At 42.9% G+C, this 23133-nt stretch overlaps 1 protein-coding gene and 1 long non-coding RNA gene across 2 annotated transcripts; both read right to left on the bottom strand.

Annotated features, from left to right (window-relative positions):
• Positions 1-1663: 1663 nt before the first annotated feature.
• Positions 1664-4845, bottom strand: LOC120516990. The gene is made up of 2 exons (XR_005630955.1): positions 3974-4845; positions 1664-2557 (listed from the first exon to the last, which is right to left on the bottom strand). It is a non-coding gene; the product is annotated as an uncharacterized LOC120516990 (long non-coding RNA).
• Positions 4846-9150: 4305 nt separating this feature from the next.
• LOC120516989 (thrombomodulin-like) lies at positions 9151-11678 on the bottom strand. Its single transcript, XM_039739032.1, has one exon. The coding sequence runs from the start codon at positions 11623-11625 to the stop codon at positions 9910-9912; it is 1716 nt and encodes a 571-aa protein (XP_039594966.1). The 5' UTR covers positions 11626-11678; the 3' UTR covers positions 9151-9909.
• Positions 11679-23133: the final 11455 nt, after the last annotated feature.

Here is a 23133-nt window from a genome sequence, read left to right as displayed (position 1 = left end):
ATTATGTGAATTTCCGTTTGGGATTAATAAAGTATCTATCTATACTTCTAATAGCACAGAAACAGGTTATGACCAATAAACCATTTTAAATTGTAACAACTTAAAAAACAGATTTACTTCAGTAAAAAACAAGTGAATTACACCCAATCACTCTAAATGATTTGCCTCAACTTAAAAATTGTGGGTTCAATAAGATAAAAAGAATTATATTGGTTCAGATTGAAAATATGAAGTGTGAATCATCACCTTAATTATTTTAAGTTGACGGTGGTGGGCTGGCACCCTGCCTGGGGTTTGTTTCCTGCCTTGTACCCTGCGTTGGCTGGGATTGGCTCCAGAAGACCCCCCCGTGACCCTGTAGTTAGGATATAGCGGCTTGGATAATGGATGGATGTCTTTTTGTGGTTTTTTGGCAGAGTTGAAGATTTCATTTCTGCCGTTAATGTTCACGTTTCGTTCGTAGTTTAAAAATTGTAAACTTATGCTCTCCCACAACCCTATTCTTAGCTAACCGTAGTGTAACTGGGCAGAGGTAGAGAGATAGCGAGATACTTTATTAATCCCAAGGGGAAATTCAGATAGATAGAGTAGTTGGCATGATTAGACAGATAAAACAAACAGACTGCGGTGGGCTGGCACCCTGCCCGGGGTTTGTTTCCTGCCTTGCATCCTGTGTTGGCTGGGATTGGCTCCAGCAGACTCCCATGATCCTGTAGTTAGGATATAGCGGGATGGATGGATGGATTTTAGGTTGAATGGAGGTTATACTTTTTTCAGTGATAGTTCTAATCACTAATCATGGCACCACAGAGTGCCAACATGTTGTATGTTGATGAGGACATGCAAGTAAGAATTTCACTTCACTCAATCCATGCAACAATGAGAACTGTCTCTTCATCTTATATAGTGCCTTTCATATCCATCTATCTCTTCATCTTATATAGTGCCTTTCATGTTTATCGGTCTGTGGGTTCTCTCGGCCTAATTAAACTAAGGACTGTTAAACTATGACACTCTTCAAAAAGTGTGGTTTGTTCTCTTCAGGTAAGATGGGACAACTGCCCTTAGCAGAGGAGTTTGAGTGTCTCCAGATCTCGTTCCCGAGCGATGGAGAAAGTGGACGTGTTCTGCAGTACTGGTCTATGGTGGCAAAATGGCCACACAATCTAAAGACAAAGTTCTCAGTTTACTGGTGGATCATCATCCAGGTCTTCAACTCTGGCCATAATCAAAAAACAATTAGATTACAAGGACAAGTGGCAGAAATGAAGGTCCTTTGCTGGGCCGTTGTGCTGCCACTCCATGCTGGGGCGAGAACGTCGGTGGTCAGGGAGAGCTTCAGAATGGAAATCGCTGGATCAAACTGGGGAGGTTTGGGCGTGATGTGTGAATCCCCTTTAGAAACCAATCCCCCCTTCTCTGGCAGTCTCTCTGGGCTCATCCCTCTCCGTGAAGACCCTGTTGCAGACCCAGGGCACGCTGGAGGGATTCTAGCTTGAGAATGCCTGGGAATTTCTCAGGAATCTGTAGCTGGGGACAGAGAAGTCTGAGATGACCTGCTTGGCCTGCTGCCACCGTGACCCTCATCTGGAAAAGCAGTTTGAGAAATGAGAGGAGATAAAGGAAAAGGGAGGGGGGTCTTCACCACTAAGACCCTTACAGATAGGTCTAAATTTACATTTTAATTGGTCAAAGATACATTGTAGAGCCGTGACATATAAATTCTAAACAGATCTCAAAGTCACAATTTTAAGTTTCAGACTGCAATTAGGACTCGCCAAAGGAAGGAGTTGAACATTCAATGTGGGCAGAGGGCAGGCATCAGGATTTGGGAATTCAAACCGACTGTTAACAGGCAGCGCAGTTTGTAAAAGTTCACAATCTGTTTGCTTTCTATAGATGGACCTTATAATAAAATAAAACGGAAAGAGAATCAATACATCCACTAAAACACGAGGAGCCTAAAAGACGGGCCGTCCAACTCAGTCTGTCATCTACCTTTTTGAAGCACATGAAGGCCGCGGTCCAAAGCCGAGTTTGTCCATTTCATTGGTGTCATTTTTATATACTGAGTTTGCTTCACAGATGCCAGCTATGACTTGCCCAGGTAGATCTTACAAAGGCTTACATGGACAACCAAAAGACTTGTTTAGAGTTGTTTGGAGCTTAAGCACTTCTCCATTTTCCCAGAAAAGCACAAAGCAACATTGTATTGTGGGGCTCCAGTCATCTGTCTAGCAGAAGATCTCGTTTGAGCTTACATGGCAGTGTTGGCTCTGCAGAATGCCGGGTGTAAACTGGCGCTCCGAGTGACATGCTGCCTTCTCATCGGGAAACCCCAGGAGTTACTTGGCATTGTCAGCACTTCACCTTTCATGTCCTAAATTGAGGCAAAAAAGCCACACCTGCAATCAAACTGGGAGCAGGACCTCCAATTGTAGGGGCGGAAATCAGAGTCACCACAGACAATCGGCGTGAGGAGCCAAAACTGGACTGGGGCCATCTTTGTTGGCAGAGACCACTGAAGGGGCCTTTAAGGTAGCCTGGTACTTGGTGTCTTTAATCATGTGAAAAGAAAAAAAAAAAAAAAAAAAACGGAGGGATTCAAAATAAGAGAGTAGGACAATCATCATCATCATCATCTCCTCAGGACTGCCACTACATTAAGAACGGTTTCCTGTCTTGTGATTTCAGGACAGGCCCCATGCCCTCCATGACACTGAATTGGGTTAAACAGGACATTAAGTGCAATTTAGATTATTATTTTTTTAACAATGGACTGGCATCCTGCCCTGAGCCATTTCCTACCTTGTGCCCAGCATTGTCAGGATAGGCCCCAGCCCCTCCATGATACTGAATTGGATGAAGCAGATTATTAAGTAGGATTTGAATTGTTATCTAATCATCATCATCATTCCTGATGGACTGGCAACCTGTCCTAAGCTCTTTTGCTGCCTTGTGCCCAGTGCAACTAGGCTATTTAAATATTATTAAAGTACTAATAATAATTACCCACGATGGAGTGGCACCCTGCCCTGAGCTGTTTCCTGCCCCATGCACAGTGCTGTTAGGATAGGTTCCTGCAACTCCATGACACTTATTTGGATTAAATGGGATTTAGATTGTGTAGTAATAATAATAATAAATAATAATAATAATAATAATAAATCATCATCATCACAAATACCCTAAGCCATTTCCTGCCTTGTGCCCAGTGCATCAAGCATAGACTTCATCCCACTCTGACTCTGTTTGATTAAAAATAGGATATTAGATTGTGTAATAAATAATAATGATAATAAATAATAATGTCATGCTAAAAAAAAAAAGTCAGTGAGGCAATAAATAAATAAACTGGCACCCTGCCCTTGAGCTATTTCCTCCCTTGTACCCAGTGCTGTCAGGATAGGCTCCATCTTCTGACATCACTAGATTTGATTAAATAGGTTATTGAGTGCAATTTAGATTTTTTACTACTACAACAAATATCAATCCTCATCATCATCGCCATCACCCTGTTCTCTGCCATTTCCGTCCTTGCCACCAACACTACCAAAATATACTGCGGCCCATCTAGGATATGGAGTGTTTTATGACGTTTATGTTATAATAATAATTATAATCAGGACTGGCGCCACCATTAAGGCGAACAGGGCGCAGATCATATGGGGGGACACCCGGCCGCACGGCTTAGCTTCCGAACAGTCGGTTGGCGCGCTAATAAACTTGGCCCAAGGCGCAAAATAACGTAGCACCGGCACGGATTATAATTATCATCATGGTAATGAATGTATTACAATTCTCATTATTCCAGCTGAAATATTTCAAGCTTTATTCATCCATTTTTCAAACTTGCTTACTCCAAAGAATTTCACTTTGCTATCTAATGATACAATTTTATGCAACAAAAATATAAAACGTGTAACGCATTAGCACTCATACTCGAAAACAAACGTTACCAATTACTGCTTACCATCGGATCGTTACAACATCGTGAGACTGAATGATGAGCGACTCTCGTGTGGGAATGGCGATCGTCGATTCTCTCGGTTCACATTACCTTACGCAGTCGAGTGGTGGCCCATTTGATAGTCTAAATTAATAGGTTCGGGACATCAACGGATGTTTTCTACTAAAGAAGCTCATTTCGTAATCGTCGTTCAATTAGAAAGACATAAAGAGAGAAATGGCCAGTCATCACTTTAAATGCAGTGCACTTTGTCCTGCTTCCACCCAGCTGAACGCGATTCCCTTACACACGACGCTGAAATTGTGCGCTGAACAGTCTTCGATTGGACTGTTTGATGAGTGAGGTACGACAGTCCTCTAGCGGCGAGAGGCAGTACTGCAACAGAACCTGTGAGACGGGTCGAAACATTCAGTGGGAGAACGAGGAAGTCTGCAGGCGAGAACTTTAGGGCGTTATTAACGCACGATTACTCTTTCACTTGTACTTCATCTTAATATGATGTCTAAAAATGAATTACACGTCTGATATTTTCACATGCGCTCTCCGCTCCGGGATTGGCTCCTGCCTAACGCTCCTTGAAGCGAAGATAGGCTCCGTCTCCCACCTCCAAACATGAATTAATCTGATAGGAGTCTGATAATGTTATAATTTCATTTTTGTAAATGTCGTTTAAGACATTTCTGCCCAAATAAACGCATCTTTTATTCAGTATTAGGAAACCTGTGGCGAAAGAACACAAAATATAGGAACAAGTCCGGGACGAGGCGATATGGCACATTCATGTAGAGTCACACTTGGGGAAAATTAGACTACTATACAATCGACCCTTGGCGTTTTAAGGGTCACATGAGTTATTACGAGGAAATACTACAACTACGAAGAAGAACAAAAACAACAAGAACAACAAGAACTCATAGGGGAAAAGACGTACTGAGACGAGAAAAGCATGCAACGTCCAGGACACACAGACGTGTGCGGGCGGCATTTGAACCCGGTTCCCTGGAGCTGTAGGGTCAAGCACCCACTTAACATTGCATTAATAATAGCCTGCGTGTATTTTTTATTTATTTATTTATTTATTTCTACACGGTTTATAAAATACATTTGAATAGATGGTGCACTGGAAAGGTTAACACTGAGCACAAGAGAGACTATTTGGTGCTAACCTGACGCCCCCTGGTTCTCTTTCCAGTGTAAGTTGTTTCCTTCTAAATAAGTCTCTTAATTGTTCCGTGTACAATAATAGAATTATTATCAACATCAAAAACAAAATCATCTTTAATGTTATCATCATCATTAACGCCACTGTGCCCGGACCTCCGAGAGGCCCGCTCCTCTGGTGGCGACGGACTATCTGAGAGAGAGAGAGAGAGAGAGAGAGAGAGAGAGAGAGAGAGAGAGAGAGAGAGAGAGAGAGAGAGACATAAACATAAATCAAAGACTTCTTCTTTCATAGCCATTCCCATACATACATAATATATATATAAAAAAAAATATATATATATATATATATATATATATATATATATATATATATATATATATATATATATATATATATATATATATATATATATATATATATATATATAATGATAAAAAAATGATAAAAAAATATATATTTTTTATTTAGTTTTTGAGTAGAGGTGTGATTTTTATGACCTGATGCCTTTCCTGCAGACACCAACCCTCCCCATTTAGAGTTAAAAGACTACTGCATTATATTTATTATACTTTAGTATCATATGCTAAATTATTCTAGGATATCAGGTAACACTTGCAATATTTCAGCTTTATTTAGGACTGCATGTTACCATCCATTATCTGAACCCGCTTTCCCAGGGTGGCTGGAGCCTATCCCAGCATGCACTGGGCACAGGCAGGGATGACACCAGGACGGAGTGCCAGCTCATCACAAGGTAAACCGACACGGACACACACAAAAGGAGCCAATTTAGCATCAATCCATCTAACCTGCATGTCTTTGGGAAGAAACCCAACATGCAAAACTTCACACAGAGTGCACTGGCACACCAACCCTCAGTTGCCACCACTGAAACGCAAGAGACACCCATCTGGAAAAGCAAGGAATAATTAAAAGATTTTGTTCAGAACTTTACACAAAATATTCAGGGAAGTATACTGTAGCTACAGATGAGGTGGCATGGTGATGTAGTTGGGAGTGCTGCTGCCTCACAGTAAGGGGTCCGAGTCCCAGTCCCACAATCCAAAGTGGCACAGGTTGGGTGGACCGGTGAGGCTAAATTGGCTCCTGATTTGTGTTTTTTTTTTTTCACCCTGTGATCAGCTGGCACCGTGTCTTCTTTTGTTCCTGCTTGTGCTCTCTGCTTGTCGAGATAGGCTGCTGTCCAAGATTCTTGGGAATTGAAAATGAACAGTACTACCATAACATTTTAAGTTCTTCAATAAAGATGAAATAATTACCCACAAAATGAATGCTGATTAAAAGTAAACAATTTCCTTCCCGTTGATGGACTGTCAATCAGGGCTGACAAGTTCCATCTGTCCATGCTACTTGTCCCCATAGCTGAGGGTTTGTTTCATGGGCACCACGTCACAGACACACATCTGGGGTCTAAACCTCCTTCAGGCTCCTGGTGGTTACCAGCTATTGCCACTTGGAGGCACTGCAGAGCACTTACTGTGGAGAGGCCAATTACAGGCCTACTCAGTCGGCTCACTTTTCACAATTCTGCCAAAGCAGCGTGAGAGGTGACAAACACTCAGAAACTACACCAACACACCAGATACAAGTCACACAGCTATTGCCACCATCACAACACACCCAGTGGACGTGTCAATACTTACAGTAGGACAAGAGTGACTCAAACCAACTACCTATAAGACCTGAGCAGGTGGGCCATCATCAGACTCCAGAATGGCTACCACCTTCTATATAAATGCACCAGATTGGTCAGTCAGACCAGTGCCCATGCAAAATGGGCAGCCAGAGAACTGAGCGTCAACTGCTAGAGCATCCAATGCACGAGGCCAAGTGACACCAGACCTGAATGGAGGAGACACCAGTGGTATGGAAACAGTTTGGCAGCCAGGAGGACCCACAATGTACAACAACATTCATCTGGGAGGCCGGCATATCCAACTGAGTGAACAAGAAGATGATAATATCTTATTGTAATTTAGCAAATGATACAAAAGTAAAAACTTAATATAATTCTGTACTCTTTATCTGATATACGTTTGCAACTTTAACGTGCTAAACTTGCAATATTAAATCTCCTTTACCTTATATATTTGGATACACTACATTTCTTCACTCATTTAAACAGGGGGTTTAATTTGTTCAAATAAAGTGGGTGCTATTTGTTGCCTCAATTTTTTTTTTACATTTAAACTACCAACCTTATTTTTTACAGTGCCAATCAATGAACCCCAGGACTTTAAGTACAGTAACTGTTTCAATAGACATGTGCGGATAACTGGGTTTGTAAGGACTATGCTGCCCATGAATTGTAAAACGAACATTCACAGCTTAGTTATCGGTTATCAGTGGTCCAAAAATGATCACACTTTAATGAAAGGATAAGTGTCTGTGTATCTTTGTATCTGTGTGTCCCTCCAGTTGCTATATTGCTGTCATTCCAACAGGTGGCGCATCACAAACATTTGTGAAAATAAAATGAATTGCATTTGTCATTTCAAAAGATGGCACATCAAACATTAGCACAGCTTTTACAAGTCCCATAATAAATGGCTTAACAGCGACTTATACATTGAATTTGTTATTCCAACAAATGGTGCATCGCAAGCATTCGTATTGCTTTTCAAGTACCTCAGTTTGCAGAACTGGAGTTGGCTAAACATGGGTTCAGTTAAATGATTAAGTCCACCCATAATCCACAGGCGTCATGCCCCATTCTGACTTCTGTTAGCGACTGCAGCAACTGTATGGGCAATACGCCTGGTTACTTATGGTTAAGATTAGTGTTGTGGGAGGAGGATCAGCCTCAAATCATGACAACTGCTCAATACATGAAATGACACAAACGTGCATTTTTCACCATTTGTGTGAAAGTCATGTCTATCCTGCCTAGTGTGGAGCCGGGCACAAGAAATTAATGAATTACAATTATATTAAATGTTTAGGCAGGTTTTCGGAAGGCCCCATTCTGCATGCTACAGAACAAAACAGAGGCATATGGGTGCGTTTGTGATTCCAACGGAGGACCCGTCACAAACATTTGGAACAATAGAATATATTACCACAAATGTTTGGGATGCGCCATGTGTGGGAATGACAAATGCAATGCATTTTATTACTACATGAATTACAAAATACATTCAAATAGATGGTGTACTGCAAAGGTTAACGCTGAGGTCTACATGGATTATTTAAATTTCATCGACTCTTAGAAGGGTAGCACAGCTGGTTTAGTATGCCAATCTAACCTTTATTTACATTATGAAATTATATATACATATACACACATATTTATATACACAATACCGTACGTACACACACATACACGTATATGGGTATGAATGTATATATGTGCGTGTTTGCGTATATTATATTTTTATGAATATGTATATATTTATTATACGTGTGTGAGCAGTGATGTTACAAAGTCTTTGTGCAGTTTTAAATAATCATACCATCAAGTTAATGGATGATAAAAGGAATCTGTAAAAAGGGCAAGTGAAAGATTTTACTCCATTTTCACCCGCAGATGCACTGGCGTAGCGGATGAGGAGGCGGCACTTTTTAATAAACTTTAGTAGTGGACTTCTTAGATTTTTTGACTTTTGTTTGATTGGTCTTTGGCAAGCTAACGTGTGTGAAATCTTTGTCAAAATGACACCGTTTTTAATGTTTCAAAACGGTTACAAATACATATTTTTCAAATCTTAACCATTTAATCTCATTATTAATATTTTATTATTCTGTCAGTTTTGAGAGGAAGCGAACAAAAGAGAGAGGTGCTGCTTTTAGGAAAAATAAAAGGCGAGGGAAGAAGAATTTAAAAAGAATGAAAGGACATTAAATAAATACTGTGATCGGGAATTAAAAATGCAGTTGCAATTTTCGTCGCTTTTTATTTTGTTTGATATGTACATATCCATCCATCATCTAACCCGCTTTATCAACCAACTACAAGGTCACGGGGGTCTGCCGGAGCCAATGATATGTACATATACACACACATACATATATTATATACATATATTACATACATACACATACATACATACATATATATATTATTTTGAAAGTGTGTGTGCGCAGGTGGTTGGCAAACTCAAAGACCACACCGCGCGACGAAAACTTCAGCTACGCCACTGCCCGCAGGTGTTCTCTTGAGATCGTTCATTCTCAACATGCACGTCCACCTTCACCAAACAGCTAGTGATGCGACTCCAAAGTTCTACCAACAGGTTTTTGCTGCCGATTTTCGCCCTGCATCTCACCAGCTCTATACAGTAGTTTTCAGTTCAGCTACAGATCGCGCTTTAGTTATATAATCCAACACAGCCTTTATGTGTCCCCATCAAAAGAAATCCAATGGGCTCAGATCTTCAGATGACGGCGGCCAGAGTTCGATTCCCCTCTTCCAGTCCATCTGTCAGGGAATTTTTCCTTCAAAAACTGCCTAACATTGAAAGATGGGTCATGAAGAAAATTAATAAAATAATTGAAAGTTATAGTCTTACAAGAATGTGATCAAACTACGATCATTTACGCTTGAATTACGCTTCACAAATGGTTTCCGTGCATACAACTGAAGTTAAGATGATTCAACACCGCACAAGGACTTTTAACTGACCCTGCATATAAATATAAATAAATCAAATCTCTACGAACATAGAAGCAGATTCTCCATCAGAAACGTACGTTTCGAAGTGGCATCGTTTTCAAAGAAAACACTGGAGCCGCAGACGCACCTTCTCCTGGCGTGTCACGTATACGCCTTTAAGTCGTTTGTAATAAACGAGTATTTCCTGACGTACTTCTCGGTTGTGACTTGCTGAAGCCCGTAGTCCCTTTCCAAACCGGCGATCTTACAATCCGTCGCCATGTCCCACTTTGCCCGCTGTCTGAACTCTCGGTGCACAACGCAGAGCCCCAAGATGACGGTGACGAGGACACCGATGAGGATCCCAAGGAGCGCCCCGGCGGATATCACCGACTCCTCAGTGACGGTGATGTTAGTAGTCGGAGTCACCCAGTCTTCGGTGACCGGAGTGATGCTTGTTAATCCGGAGCCATCTTCGGTGTCTGGTACTTCTGAAGTGCATGAATAATTATTAGCTTCTAGTTTGTATCCATCTTCACAGTAACAGGTGTAACTTCCAAATGAATTGTTACACCGCTGCTCACAATACGTTTCCATGTCGCATTCATCCACGTCAATGCAGATGCTAGTGTTCTCCTCTTTATGGAGTATGTATCCCTCTGGACATTCACATACGTCCTTGTTATTCGGATCACACATCGCTTCACACGTCTCTTCTTCACAGACGCTGTAACATGTCATTTTTTCATACTTATTTTGACGAAATCCTTCAAAGCAGGAACACTCGAACCCCCCATACGTATTCGTGCATTGGTGTTCACACGGGGCGGACTCGCACTCGTCTGTGTCTTCACACTCACCGTCGACCATTTCAAACCCAGGTGGACAGACGCAGGTAAAGCTGCCCGGCGAGTTGACGCAGACCTGATCAGCTTTGCAGACTTGCTCCTGTTTGCACTCGTCCACGTCCGCGCATGTCGAGCCATCCTGGTCCAGTCTGTAGCCCCCTTGGCACAGGCAGCTGTAACTGTCCTTCTGAGGGACACACACGTGCGCACAGGGGTGGCTCCTGCATGGGTCTGGCTCCTGACAGGTGACTTGGTTCTCCTCTAACTGTAGTCCTTCAGGGCAGATGCACTTCGTATTACCTCCCTCCATGTCACACGTGTGGCTGCATCCTCCGTTTTCATGTTGGCAATCCCAGGGACCTGGCTTCCACTCATTAAAGTCACAGTACAGTTTGTATTCAGTGGGTGACATGATTGCTACTGTACCAGGTGGCAGGTGAACTGTGTCGGTCGCCTGAAAACCTAAAGGTGTGTGGTAGGTAAGGGAGAATCCCTCCATCTCAGGGGCCTGGCAGGTTTCATTAAAGTTGTACTCACACAGGAACCCATCAGCCGCCTCCAGACATGAACTTTCTTCCCACATCTGATCTTTGGAGACGGAGACACACCGCCGACCACATTCTGACGAGTTCTGCGCTCTCCATTCCGTGAAGTCCGTAGTTTCCTCTCCGGTTACCCACCGGTACCCACGTAGTTCTTTTGAGGGGTCACTACAGCGTCCAGCGTGCAGCTCAAGTCCAATCCAGAAGTGACCCTGCAGGATGTCCTTTAGGATTGAGATGATGTCTCTCTGCACCGTCGATCGGACTGTCATCAGGTGGCCCCCTTTAGCGCCGCACACGCCACTCGCCGTGTCAAAGTCTGCAGCCCCCTGGTGTATCGTGTAGCAGTCGCCGAGGATACACAAGCCCGCTGTGGGTGACTCGCTGGCGGCTTGCAACGTGAACATCGGAATGGCGACAAGCACTACGGCTAAGGCTCTGCGCATCTTCGGTGACAGAAGGAGAAAGTCGAACCCCAAAGCCGACATCTCCACTTTAAAGAAATCAAAGCTGTCGTGGTTTTGTGCTGGCGACTTCAAGCGACCCGAGCTTTTATATACAAGTGCCCCGGTCCGCCAGCACAAAGGGAAGGAAGTTGTTTCTGGGTTGGGCGAAAGGCTCGAGATTAGCTTTGGTTAGCAGCCAGCAAAGGAAAATAAAAAGTAAATTCCTGGAGGGGAAAAAAAAAAAATTGTGCCTGCATGGGGGACCTCTCCCAAAGCGCCATAGTCATGTCTGTGGAGACGCGCCTCCTCCTAGAGGATGAACACATTCCACATCTGAATGGATTGGGTGGCGTTATGGAGACTGAAATGAGAGAAACGGGGGTCATTAGACAGCAACCTGCATCTTTAAGGCAGAGGCGCAGGGCTTGCAGCAACCGACACGTTCACGATGAGCTTGCTGTAAGGAGCTACATGGGCTACACGTGCAGCGGACGCTCAGTCGCAATGCGATGATTTGTTTAATTTTATTGCTGGGAATACACCCAGCTTTGACCCGATAGGCACACACTCACGAACAGAGACACTGATAAGCTGCAAGAATATATTAATCAAATAATAAGAAGAAGATAAAAAATACACAAAACGCAAACGCAATAGCCCTCCCCAGTTCCCCACACAATAAACGATTAACACTAACAAGAAAGTCCAACACAGTCCAGTACGGCAGCCGCGGATAACGACTGAGAGGGCAATAAAAAAAACACCCAGTGAAGAGCCATCTGAAGGAAATGTAAAGTTTTGACCTACCAGGTTCCCGTATGTGATTGGAAGTGCTCACCAGAGGAAGACTAGTCAACCAAGACAGAAACCATCTGGAGGAGCATGCAGGCACAGGACAGCACACACATCCAGAAGAAACCGTAATCCATTAGTGTGTGTGATGTGTAGAGAATCACAGACTGTCAATGGCGATCTCATCCGTGTATTTTGACTCCTTTTTAAAGAGCCCGCTTATTTCTTCTTCTTCCCAGCAACCCCTGTGCCCTCTGAATCTGCTCAATAGGGTAATATTGCCGGGGCTGCTGGGAGTTGTAGGAAAGTTTAAGGAGCGCTGCATGGATGCCTTTGATGACTTACAACCTTCGAGGTTCAGTTGGTTCCATTTCTTTTTCTTTCTTCTAAGTGAAGCAAAGGCAGGTGACGTGACCTGCTCAGGGTCACACTTTGCCAGTAAAGGGATTTGAACCCACATCCACTGAAATACACTGAAAAAAGTATAACCTCCATTCAACTTAAAATAATTAAGGAAATGATTCACACTTAATATTTTCAATCTGAACCAACAGAATTCTTTTTTTCTTATTGAACCCACAAATTTTAAGTTGAGGCAAATCATTTAGAGCGATTGGGTGTACTTCACTGGTTTTATACTGAAGTACATCTATTTTCAACTTTTTTGGCAGTTGGAAAGCCAGCATGCTGGAAAGTTCGACCAGAAGAAAATACAAACGGGCCCACGAACAACCTAAAATATCAGGTTAACTGAAATAGGATTTTTATGTTTATTCCTTCCTTATTAACTTACTTTGGTACAAACAATTTTTTTTTTTATTTTGATGGAGATCTGAAACCAAATATTTCAAGCTACAACACTGAATGACTAATCTTAAGTTGCTTGAAAGAGAAAATTTATGTTGAATGAACAACATCAATGTTATACTTTTTTCAGTGATATACACCCAGATTGGACACTGATGGCAACAGTTACAGTTTCTTAAGAAATGCCTGTTGAAGGGCAACTTCATTGTTAACAATAATAATAAAATAATTTTTAAAATTTATAAAGCACTTTTCATAGTGAGTGGGTAGCCACTTCAACTTACACTGATGTGTAGCACCCACCTGGATGATGTGAAGGCAGCCATTTTGTGCCAGTAGGCTCACCACATATTCCCTATTAGGTAGTGAAGGGGTGACAGAGAGATAGTAACTAATCAGAGATGGAGGATGATTAGGGGGCTAGAATGACATCAGGATACATCCTGCTCTTTATGAAGGATATCCAGAGATCTCTTATAAACACAGAGAATCAGGAGTTCAGGTTTATGTTTCATCTGAAAGGACGGTGCCAGTTTTACAGAACAGTGTCCCCGTCACTGCACTTCAAAGACTTTGCAGCGCTTTAGGCAGCACTCACGCGTTGATGTTGATGCTCATTCTGCTGTGGTGGTGTCCATGCCTCGCTTGGCTTTATCAGCACTTAAACGTGAAGTTCTATGATTACAAATTACCAATACTGAACATCCTTGGAAGTTGCTCTCCCAGGAAAAGCATTCAAACTTGAGACTGTGGACATCTTAAATAAGAGCAGGATGGAGTTCTGCATATGCAAATCAGCATATTTAACACCAATTCCCTATTAAATCTGCCTGATGACCGACCATCCACTTTTCATAGGTTGTCACGCAAGTATAAGTATAGGAACCACCAGGGCGATTCTGGTAAGCACGTCAATACCATGGCGAGGCAGGAGGGGGTGCTGTCACTAACAGTATCTCCTGCTATTCCTGCAACACTGAGCCACCCCAAGGTGAAGTGACGCAGCCCCGCCCCCAGTGAGTGAAATAAACTCCGCCCTTTCCCAACTTGGGACACATTTAAACAGACAGACTGGTGAGAACAGCGTCATTTGAAGGGACAGGCAAAAGTGATGACGCTCTCTGATGCCAACTTTCTTAAATATTAGTGTGCATTTGCTTTTTTATTTATTTTTTTTAAGCCGGAAAATGTTTATTAAAAGAGGTTTTAGCTGGACTGGCACCCCAGAAATCTGTACTGGTGTCCGAAGAGTCTGTAACAAGGTTCAAATTGTCTACTTTTTCCATGGCACATCCTCATTCTCCAATACCAGTTAATAGTGAATATCAAAAACCTATCTTGAGGAGTCCATTGAAAAGCAAATTATTGTAATATGCTCACAGTGGGCGGCACGGTGGTGCAGTGGTAGCGCTGCTGCCTCACAGTTAGGAGACCCGTCTGAGTTCACTTCCCGGGTCCTCCCTGCGTGGAGTTGGCATGTTCTCCCCGTGTCTGCGTGGGTTTCCTCCCACAGTCCAAAGACATGCAGGTTAGGTGCATTGGCAATTCTAAATTGTCCCTAGTGTGTGTGCCCTGAGATGGGCTGGCAGCCTGCCCAGGGTTTGTTTCCTGCCTTGTGCCCTGTGTTGGCTGGGATTGGCTCCTGTGACCCTGTAGTGAGGATATAACAGGTTGGATAATGGATGGATACTCACAGTTCTTATCAGACTTAAAGTACATTGTAGGCATCGAATTACAGCTATCTCAGTGCATGCTTTCCAACTTCATTTATCATATGAAAGAAAAGCTTTGAAATTAATTTTTTTTGCGGGCCACTGACAAAAGTCACGGTGAGAATTACATGCAGGAAAAAGTTAAGATAAAGCACCTGCTAGCTAAGGATGGGGTAATGACAATGGCAGCAACAGCAACTTTATTTATCTACTGAGTTTTATCAGTGTGAAAACAGTAATGAGCACAACGCACCTGTTTCTGTTATGTACCATTTGGTATGGGCGTGCGCCATCTGTTGGAATGAGAGAGATGAAGCAGCAAGACAGACACACAGATACACAGACACTTTAATGAAGGTGGACTACCTGTGCTACTCGTCTAAGCCTGGTTGAAATCTGACCTCAGGTTTGCAGTTCAACATGAATACATATGTCTCTGTTACATGCCATTTGGTTTGGGATTTTCCCAAGATGTGTTAATGGTTGCAATGTGCCATATGTTGGAATAGGAAATGCAATACATTTTATTCACTGAAAATGCCTGTGATGCACCAGCTTGTGGAATGACAGAGACAAGGCAGCCAGGCGGATACACTGACAGACACACAGACCTTTATCCTTTAATGAGGACAGGTAAAGTAATATCATTTCAATGAAGAATGGCTCGTCTTTGAATCTTGTAGACTTGCCAACTACAAAAGCAGATCTTAAATTCCAAATTTGTGACCAGCCTGATTTATACTGTACATTTTTATATGTGCTGCCTGTGCTACCCGTCTAAGTCGGGCGGAGTGAGGGGCCCTCATTGGGTGCCTTCTTGGTGCCATGGGGACAGAAAGAGACGAAACAGTTTAGTGACAGCGCCCCTCTTGTCCCAGGGTGGCATTGCTTACCTTGGATGGTGACCCTTTAGAGCAGGAGTTTTTAACCTGAGATCCGTGGACCCCTAGGGGGTCCTTGGATGGGTTTCAGGGAGCCCGTGAGATTCTGATAAAAATGAACATTTATATTCACTAAACAGTCCGATAATGTTGATTTTAACATTCTCACGTGACTTTCCTCTCGCTGTTATTGTTATTGTCTCGCTGGTATTTATCTCACCTAAACCTAATGCGTGAATTACACACTCGTGAGAAAAATAACGCGCAAGAAAAGTAACGGCGAGAAAAATTATCGAGTCTTGGGGAACTGAGGTGTGCACTGACGCGAGCCTAGCGTCGTCTGGTAAAGGGAGCTGCGAGTGCTCTGATCCCCATAACTTTGTGAATCAGCGATGTTCTGCACTTGCTTGTATCAAAACGAAAAGTCGAAATAGATTGGATGTCAAAGATGATATGCGTGTCACCTTGTCGAAGACCCCTCCATATTCTCCTATTCTTATTTCAAGACAAACAAGAACCTTCTCATTGCAATCGAGTAGATAACAAGAGAGCCGAGTTAGTAGTAGTAATGGTGGTAGGAAGCGTAGCAGTAGTAGATCTGTTTTAATTTGCGGAGAGGATTATAATTTATAATTATAATGAGTGGCCATTACTTTTTGCATACAGAAATATACTCGATAATAAAGTACATTATATTCATTGTGTGCAAAGTTGTGTTAATGTGAATATTTCTGGGGGCATCCTTAGCTTTCATTAGATTCTTAAAGGGGTCCGTGATTTCAAGAAGGGTTAAGAATCACGGCTTTAGACAGACATGTGTGACACGTGTACCTTAGCTGCAGAACTCTTATGTGAGTTTTCTGATTATAATAATTCATTAAATTTCTCATTTGTGTGCGTTTTCTCATTTTATGTTTGTACTTTTAGCTATTAAGTTAAGATTAACTTCGCTTTTGCTAACATCCACCAGTCATGGATAGACCAGCCTCTACTCAATTATTTTATACACACCAATTTAAGTCCTCTGCACATTTCAGGGATGGCAGAAGAAACCAATAATAGATCTTCATGGACATGCATGTCACACGGACATGTGAAGAACATGTGGACTTCTCAAAGAAAGCTCCCTGGAGCCGTGAGGCCGCTGTGCCAGCCACTGACCTGCCTAAAATACAAGACGTGATCGTTCATTTCAGTCGCCGCTTATTGAACATTAAGGGCGCACGAGTCGGCACGCCACACAGTGCCAGCTTTCTCTCTGAAATTGCTTCACATTTGCTGTCCTAGCACCGGTCATGACAGGATTTGCTCATAAGAGGGCGCTGTTTGTTCTGTTTTGCCTCGAGTCCCAGGGCAGGCTGGGTCTTCATTCATTCATTCAGTCTCAGGCCAGGTCTCTGCCTTACTGCTGCTCCGGTTATTGTTTAGTAAAAGGAAACTCTCTACAACATAATCCAGGGAGTTTTGCTTATTTTCAATAGGTGCCAAAATTTTGGTTAAGTGATTTACTTTTTATAGCACAGTTAACGTCCAACACCATTATTACGTGATTTATATGGATAATAAAACACTACTGAGAGTAGCAATAAGAAACATGAAAACAAATACAAAATGAAACACCACTGGTGGACAAAAAATGGAGAACCTTGGAGGTAAATATGGACGATTTTAAAAAGAAGGTCCTTAAATACAGGGAAATAAGAGTTTAAAATGACAAAAACAGTTAATAACATTAGTCAGAAACAAAGTAGCCACAGGTTACCAAAGGAAGCATACAGATTAAGACTTGCTGGCATTTAAATCAACATAAGAGCATATAAAAGAGCAGAAAATGTATTAGTATTAGGTTTTAGTGTAATGGAAACAATGGATACTGGAGAAGAAGCCCCAAGTCAAGTCAAGTCAAGTCAAGTTGGGGAGCCTGCACTGGTACAACACATTGCCACACCCACCACACGACGAAACAACTCGAGATCCTGGCTGGCAACCCCCCAGGCAGACACACGGTCCAGTCCCACCCTCTGGAAATGACCCTCTATCTGCCAACGCCAGGTATTACATGGGCGACCCCTTGGCCTGGACCAGCCACTCGGGTCCCCAACAACGAGGATCTAACGAGCCGGATCACCCTCAGGGAAACGCGCCACATGGCCGTAGTGCCGTAACTGACGTGCATTGTGAGGGAGTCCTCATTCAGGACTCCATGAGCAACACAAAGCCAAATCAGCAGGACCCAAGGATTTTCCGGAGGGACACACATGAAGGAGTCCAGTCTTCGTCTCAGGTCACTGGATAGCGTCCATGTCTCGCAACCATATAGTAAGACAGGAAGCACCAGGACTCTAAAGACTTGGACCTTCGTCCTTTTGCAGAGATATCAGTAGCACCACACACCCCTCTCCAGCGACCTCATGACCCCCCATGCTGTCCAACTACTGACTTCATAGGAGACACGAATGTCACTGCCAAGGTAAGTAAACCTCTCAACAAGGTCAACACTCTCTCCACAGACAGACACGCTGCTGATGGCCGTGCCCAAGAGGTCATTAAAGGCACTGGATGTTGATTTTTATCAGGACACTCGCAAGCCCAGACACTCAGACTCTCGAGATCAGAGCCTCCATTGACTCCACGGAGATCACAGCATCATCAGCAAAGTCAAGATCCGTGAATCTCTCTTCACCAACAGATGCCCAACAGTTGCTGGACCCCATGACCCGGCCCAACACCCAGTCCATACAAGCACTGAACAGAGTAGGAGCAGAACACACCATTGATGAACCACAGAATCAACTGGAAAAACACAGACTTTTCTGGTAAATGGCTACCTGCCAGTCATTATACTGGTTAACAGACCTGAGGATTGTCAGAGCCGGGGCCCTGGACGAGAAAAGACCCTGAAGCCATCAGTTGGAGTTCTAGAAACTTGAAGTTCCGTTCTATACTTTATGAATGTATATTATTCTTTTCTGTATCTTTTAAATATATATAACTTTGCTGGCATATTTTACTAGTATCTTCAATTTAACTGCCGATGTTTAACCATGACTGGAAATTACGGTGGAATGGCATCCTGTCCAATGTCCTGACACTTGTGTCAAGTGCAGCTGGGAAGGGACATCTTGTACTGCTATGGACTTCCTCCTACGAGTCGTCTCAGTTTGCAGATTTGAAGTATTTTAGCTGCCAGCAGCCAGTTGCAGTTCTGCCGGGGTCTTTGGAAGCTGTCACCTATTAGCCTCAGCTACCAGGAGAAGTCCAGCCTTGGCCAAATTGATCCTGTTTCTAAACACTGCAAGCAAAGCATCTTCTGATGAAGTCAGCTGAGTGGTCTACACCTACCCAAAACCATTCTGCCTAGGACCACACCAAAACCCACACCTTCCATTATGCAGATCCTGCCGACTACACCAAGTGTACTGCAGTGGACTCCTACCGCAAGCGTGTGGTAGCTGCCATTGGCCATGTGTGATCTCGCAATATCAAAAGCAGTTTCTCATCACCCTGAGCTAAACGGAGACTTCCAGCCCAACCAAGATCTGGGGCTCCACCCACAAAGAAGAATGAATGGAGGCACATTACAGAGCAGAAAATACACAAAAAATGATACAGTATTTAATAATTAAAAATCAAACAAAAATTACAATAATATACAAACCAGGGAGAAAACGTCAGATGTCTAAGTTTTCTCTGCCATTTATTTCCATGCTGGGATGAACAACTTTTTGTATTATTATTCTGCAATTTGGGGATCATCCATTGTGGATATGCGCTGCCATGCCGCTGTTTTGTTTATGCAGTTCAGTTTTCGGCAGCCTCCCTCTTTTGTCCCCATTCTGCCCCAAATGTGTATAATCCCTCTATGAGTGCACTTCTTATTTCGCCAACATGATCATCAAACTATGATAGTACTGCAGTGGTTCTCAACCTGTGGGGCGGCCCCCCTAAGGGGAAAAAAAGAAAACAAGAATCAAAAATATGAAAAAAACATCTGTTGAAACCAAAACAAATGAACTTAAACTACATTCTGATACTAGAACAATAAATATAGAGTTAGATAAATGTCGATAAAAGTTAAGTAGGTATAATAAAATATGTATCTACATTTCAAAAAAATGTTGGGGGGGGAGCGATTAAAACTGCTATGAAAACTCTGGTCGCAAATACTTAAAGGTTGAGAAACGCTGGTGTACTGTATGTACAATATACCTCAGCTGAACGCGGTACTACAACCGGACCTTGTTGACCCCTTCAGTCCGTTCTATCTGTGCACTTTGACATCCTACTGTTGTGATTTAAAGGAAATCCGTTGAAGGCCGACATGAAAAATCACAATTGGCAATGAAAGCAGAAAAGCAGGGAGGCATAAAAATCACAGTGAAAACTGTAAGCAGGAGTCAATATCCAAAAAAGCCGATTGAGAGCAGTTTGACTAAACCCGAGATCCTACAAAACGTGGCCAACAAGGGTCCTTGTATGGCATCTCAGCCAGCACTTATTCTCTGCCTGACGTGCATTTTCTATTTTAATTTAGATTTTTTGAATTATCATTTTTCATGTAACGTCTATTAGCTCTTTAAATGTTCTGCCATTTCTTGAGTTTTGTGGGTGGAACCCAGAGAGGCGGGGCCACCATGGCATCACGGCTGCTTGCTCCTCCCACTGCCTTTATATTGAGGTCTGTGGCTCCTGTACATCTTGTACAGTTTTTTTCATTTGTTTTGATTTCATATTTAGACGAATCTCCTTGTTTAGCTCAGTAAATAAGTCACCTATCTGTTTTTTTGGCAAGAGAGAAATTAATTTTTTTCCACATATTGTTCATACATATGGATGCTGTCCAGTGACCTGAGATGAAGATTGGACTCCTTTGCTGCTGTGTACTGGGTACCGCTGGTTTGACTTTGTCCTAAATGAGCGGATGCTCATGGAGTCCTGAATGAGGCACGTTATCTGAATTGTGAGGAAGCGTCAGTTACGGCACTAGGGTCATGTGGTGCGATTTTCCGATGGTGATCTGGCTCATTGTTGAGGACCCAAGTGGCTGGACCAGGCCAAGGGGACACCCACGTAACACCTGCTTGTGACAGACAGAGGGTCATTTCCAAAGGGTGGGACTGGAATGCGTGTCTGTCTGGTTAACCAACCAGGATCCTGAGCTGTTTCTTCATGTGGGGGGTGTGGCAAAGCGCTGTACCAGTGCCTGCTCCCCAACCTGACCTGACCTGTCCATATACAGTGTGCTGTATATTTCTTATAAATATTCCAAATAACCATAAAATGATTGATTGAAAATACACAAAAATAGGTCCAAAATGTCAATTCAGAACTCCTTGTCCATTTGTGTCCCATCTTTGCACGCATTGCTTTCATGCTTGCTGACTGAGTCTGCGTCCAGGTAGGCCACGGCATTTTACTGACTTCACATTTGAAGTTATTGGTGTGGCAGAATCTGCAGCCTTGTGGTCTGAACTTGAGGTGCTCACTGTGGACGGCACTAAAATGAAAACCACAGGAGGAGCAGCACTGGAACAAGATAATCGCTTTGCTTTATAGCTTTCTCTTTAAAGCGGTGCCAGTGGAGCCACGCTTGGCACCCAGGCTGGCCTCAATAGTCCAATTTCTTGCAATTCTTTCAGGATTGCATTCCTCTGGCGTGCGCGAGCAGAAAGATTAGGAATTTGTCTTCCAAGACATTCACTCCTGTGATGCTAGCGATTTCTTCCAAGTAAAAAAGTTTGCCATGACGTTGCTGCCTGTTAAGCAACATGGGGGTTTTCACAGCTTTGTCATTTCCAGACAAGTGGGGAAAATCTTTTTTTATTCGGCAAAATAAAAAATAACATTTTTATATGAGTGTTTCATTAAAAAAAGTTTGTCATCTTTTGCTTCCTTGTACTTACTGTTATGTTAGGCGAAATTTCAGACTACTGCACATGTAGTTTAAGGAAGCTGTTAAAGTGTGTCATTATGAGGATGGTGTAATAATATTATGACAAAAATACGTATTTTGATGGAATTCTAATAATCCTTTAGAAAGCAGCTGTTGCTCTGGCACATATAAGACCCTGCTAGGTCAGGTGAGAACTTTGGCATGAAGTTGCTTACCCTCAGCTGAAATGCAGTAGAGCAGGAACCGGGCAGGCCGGTGCCTCTCTAGGGGGCTGACGGCCCCTTCTTGGAAGTGATTTCACAAGGGTCCCTCTGTGGACCTGACTGGAGCACCGTTTTAGTTGTTGTATGACCACTAAAATCAGAGACAGGGACCCGTTCAGTTATACGAGAAGGGATGGAAGCCTGGATCAGAAGGTAGATTTGGGACGGCAGTTTGTGACTTCTTTACCTGTGTATCCTTTCTATCTTGTTTGTCTGAAATTGGAGTGGATGGTTGCATGCAGCTGAACCGGGGTCTCGGTCGTGTTGACCTGGTGAATGTTGAACCCCTACACAGGAGGACTGAGGTGGACTGGGGGTCACAGGGTCGCAATAAGGCGACGTTTGCATGGTTTTAATCCTCAGGAGAGGCCACCACACAATCTCTCTCTCTGTCTGTTAGCCGTTCTGTTGATGGAGATGCCATCCAGGGGCCATGCCGGACCACCTCAGACCAGAGACAAATCACCATATTGTTATGATTGGATTTGCCTTTCATTTTTTAATGCACTTTTTTTAAAGTGATTGTAGTCTTCTGGGGTATTGATTACTACAGTTTGCTTTTTACCTGAAGGTGGTTATGAAAAAGTTAATTATTATTGATTTTATTTTTTAATGCCATTTTGTATGGGCAAGGGGCGCAGTCACTTTCTGGATACCTACTGTAGGTAATGTTTCCCACAATTCACCAGGATGGCACAACATTGCTATCATCTGTCCAGACCCGGCATGAAAACAGATGAATGAGTTAAACTGGGAGATGCGTGCAAAAGGCAAAACAAATGAGAATAAAATAAAACAAAGTGAACAAAGACCTGCATGAAAGGCGAAAATCACAGTCCAGAAGCCAAAAGCCAGGGAAGACATGAAAATAATCGCAAAGGGGATTCAAAAGCTCGGTGCAAATGTCTAGCTTTAATCCCGTCTGCTGATTAATTCGAGGTTGTGACCCCCGGAGGCCACGCCACCCCTAGAAACGCAGGACACAAACCTGACAACGGTACACAAAATGGCTTCCATAATAGGAACCTCAAAATTCAGCCCTGATCACGACATTGCCAACCCAGCTATTTAAGGATCGTCCTGTTTGGCTCTAATTTGTCTGGAATTGGATACAAACCTTTCGTCAACCATTTCCTTGAACGTTCTGGCTTGATTTTTGACTATAGTTTTGGTTTTACTTTTTTTGCTTTAATAAACGGTAG

Source organism: Polypterus senegalus, chromosome 16 (assembly GCF_016835505.1).
Source record: "Polypterus senegalus isolate Bchr_013 chromosome 16, ASM1683550v1, whole genome shotgun sequence".
Lineage (NCBI taxonomy): Eukaryota > Metazoa > Chordata > Cladistia > Polypteriformes > Polypteridae > Polypterus > Polypterus senegalus.
The sequence above is the reverse complement of the archived record's forward strand: the minus strand, read 5'-3'. Positions and strand labels throughout refer to the sequence as shown.

Coding starts and splice junctions, on each gene's coding strand:
- LOC120516989 (XM_039739032.1), bottom strand. CDS start 11,625: ATGTCGGCTTTGGGGTTCGACTTTCTCCTTCTGTCACCGAAGATGCGC.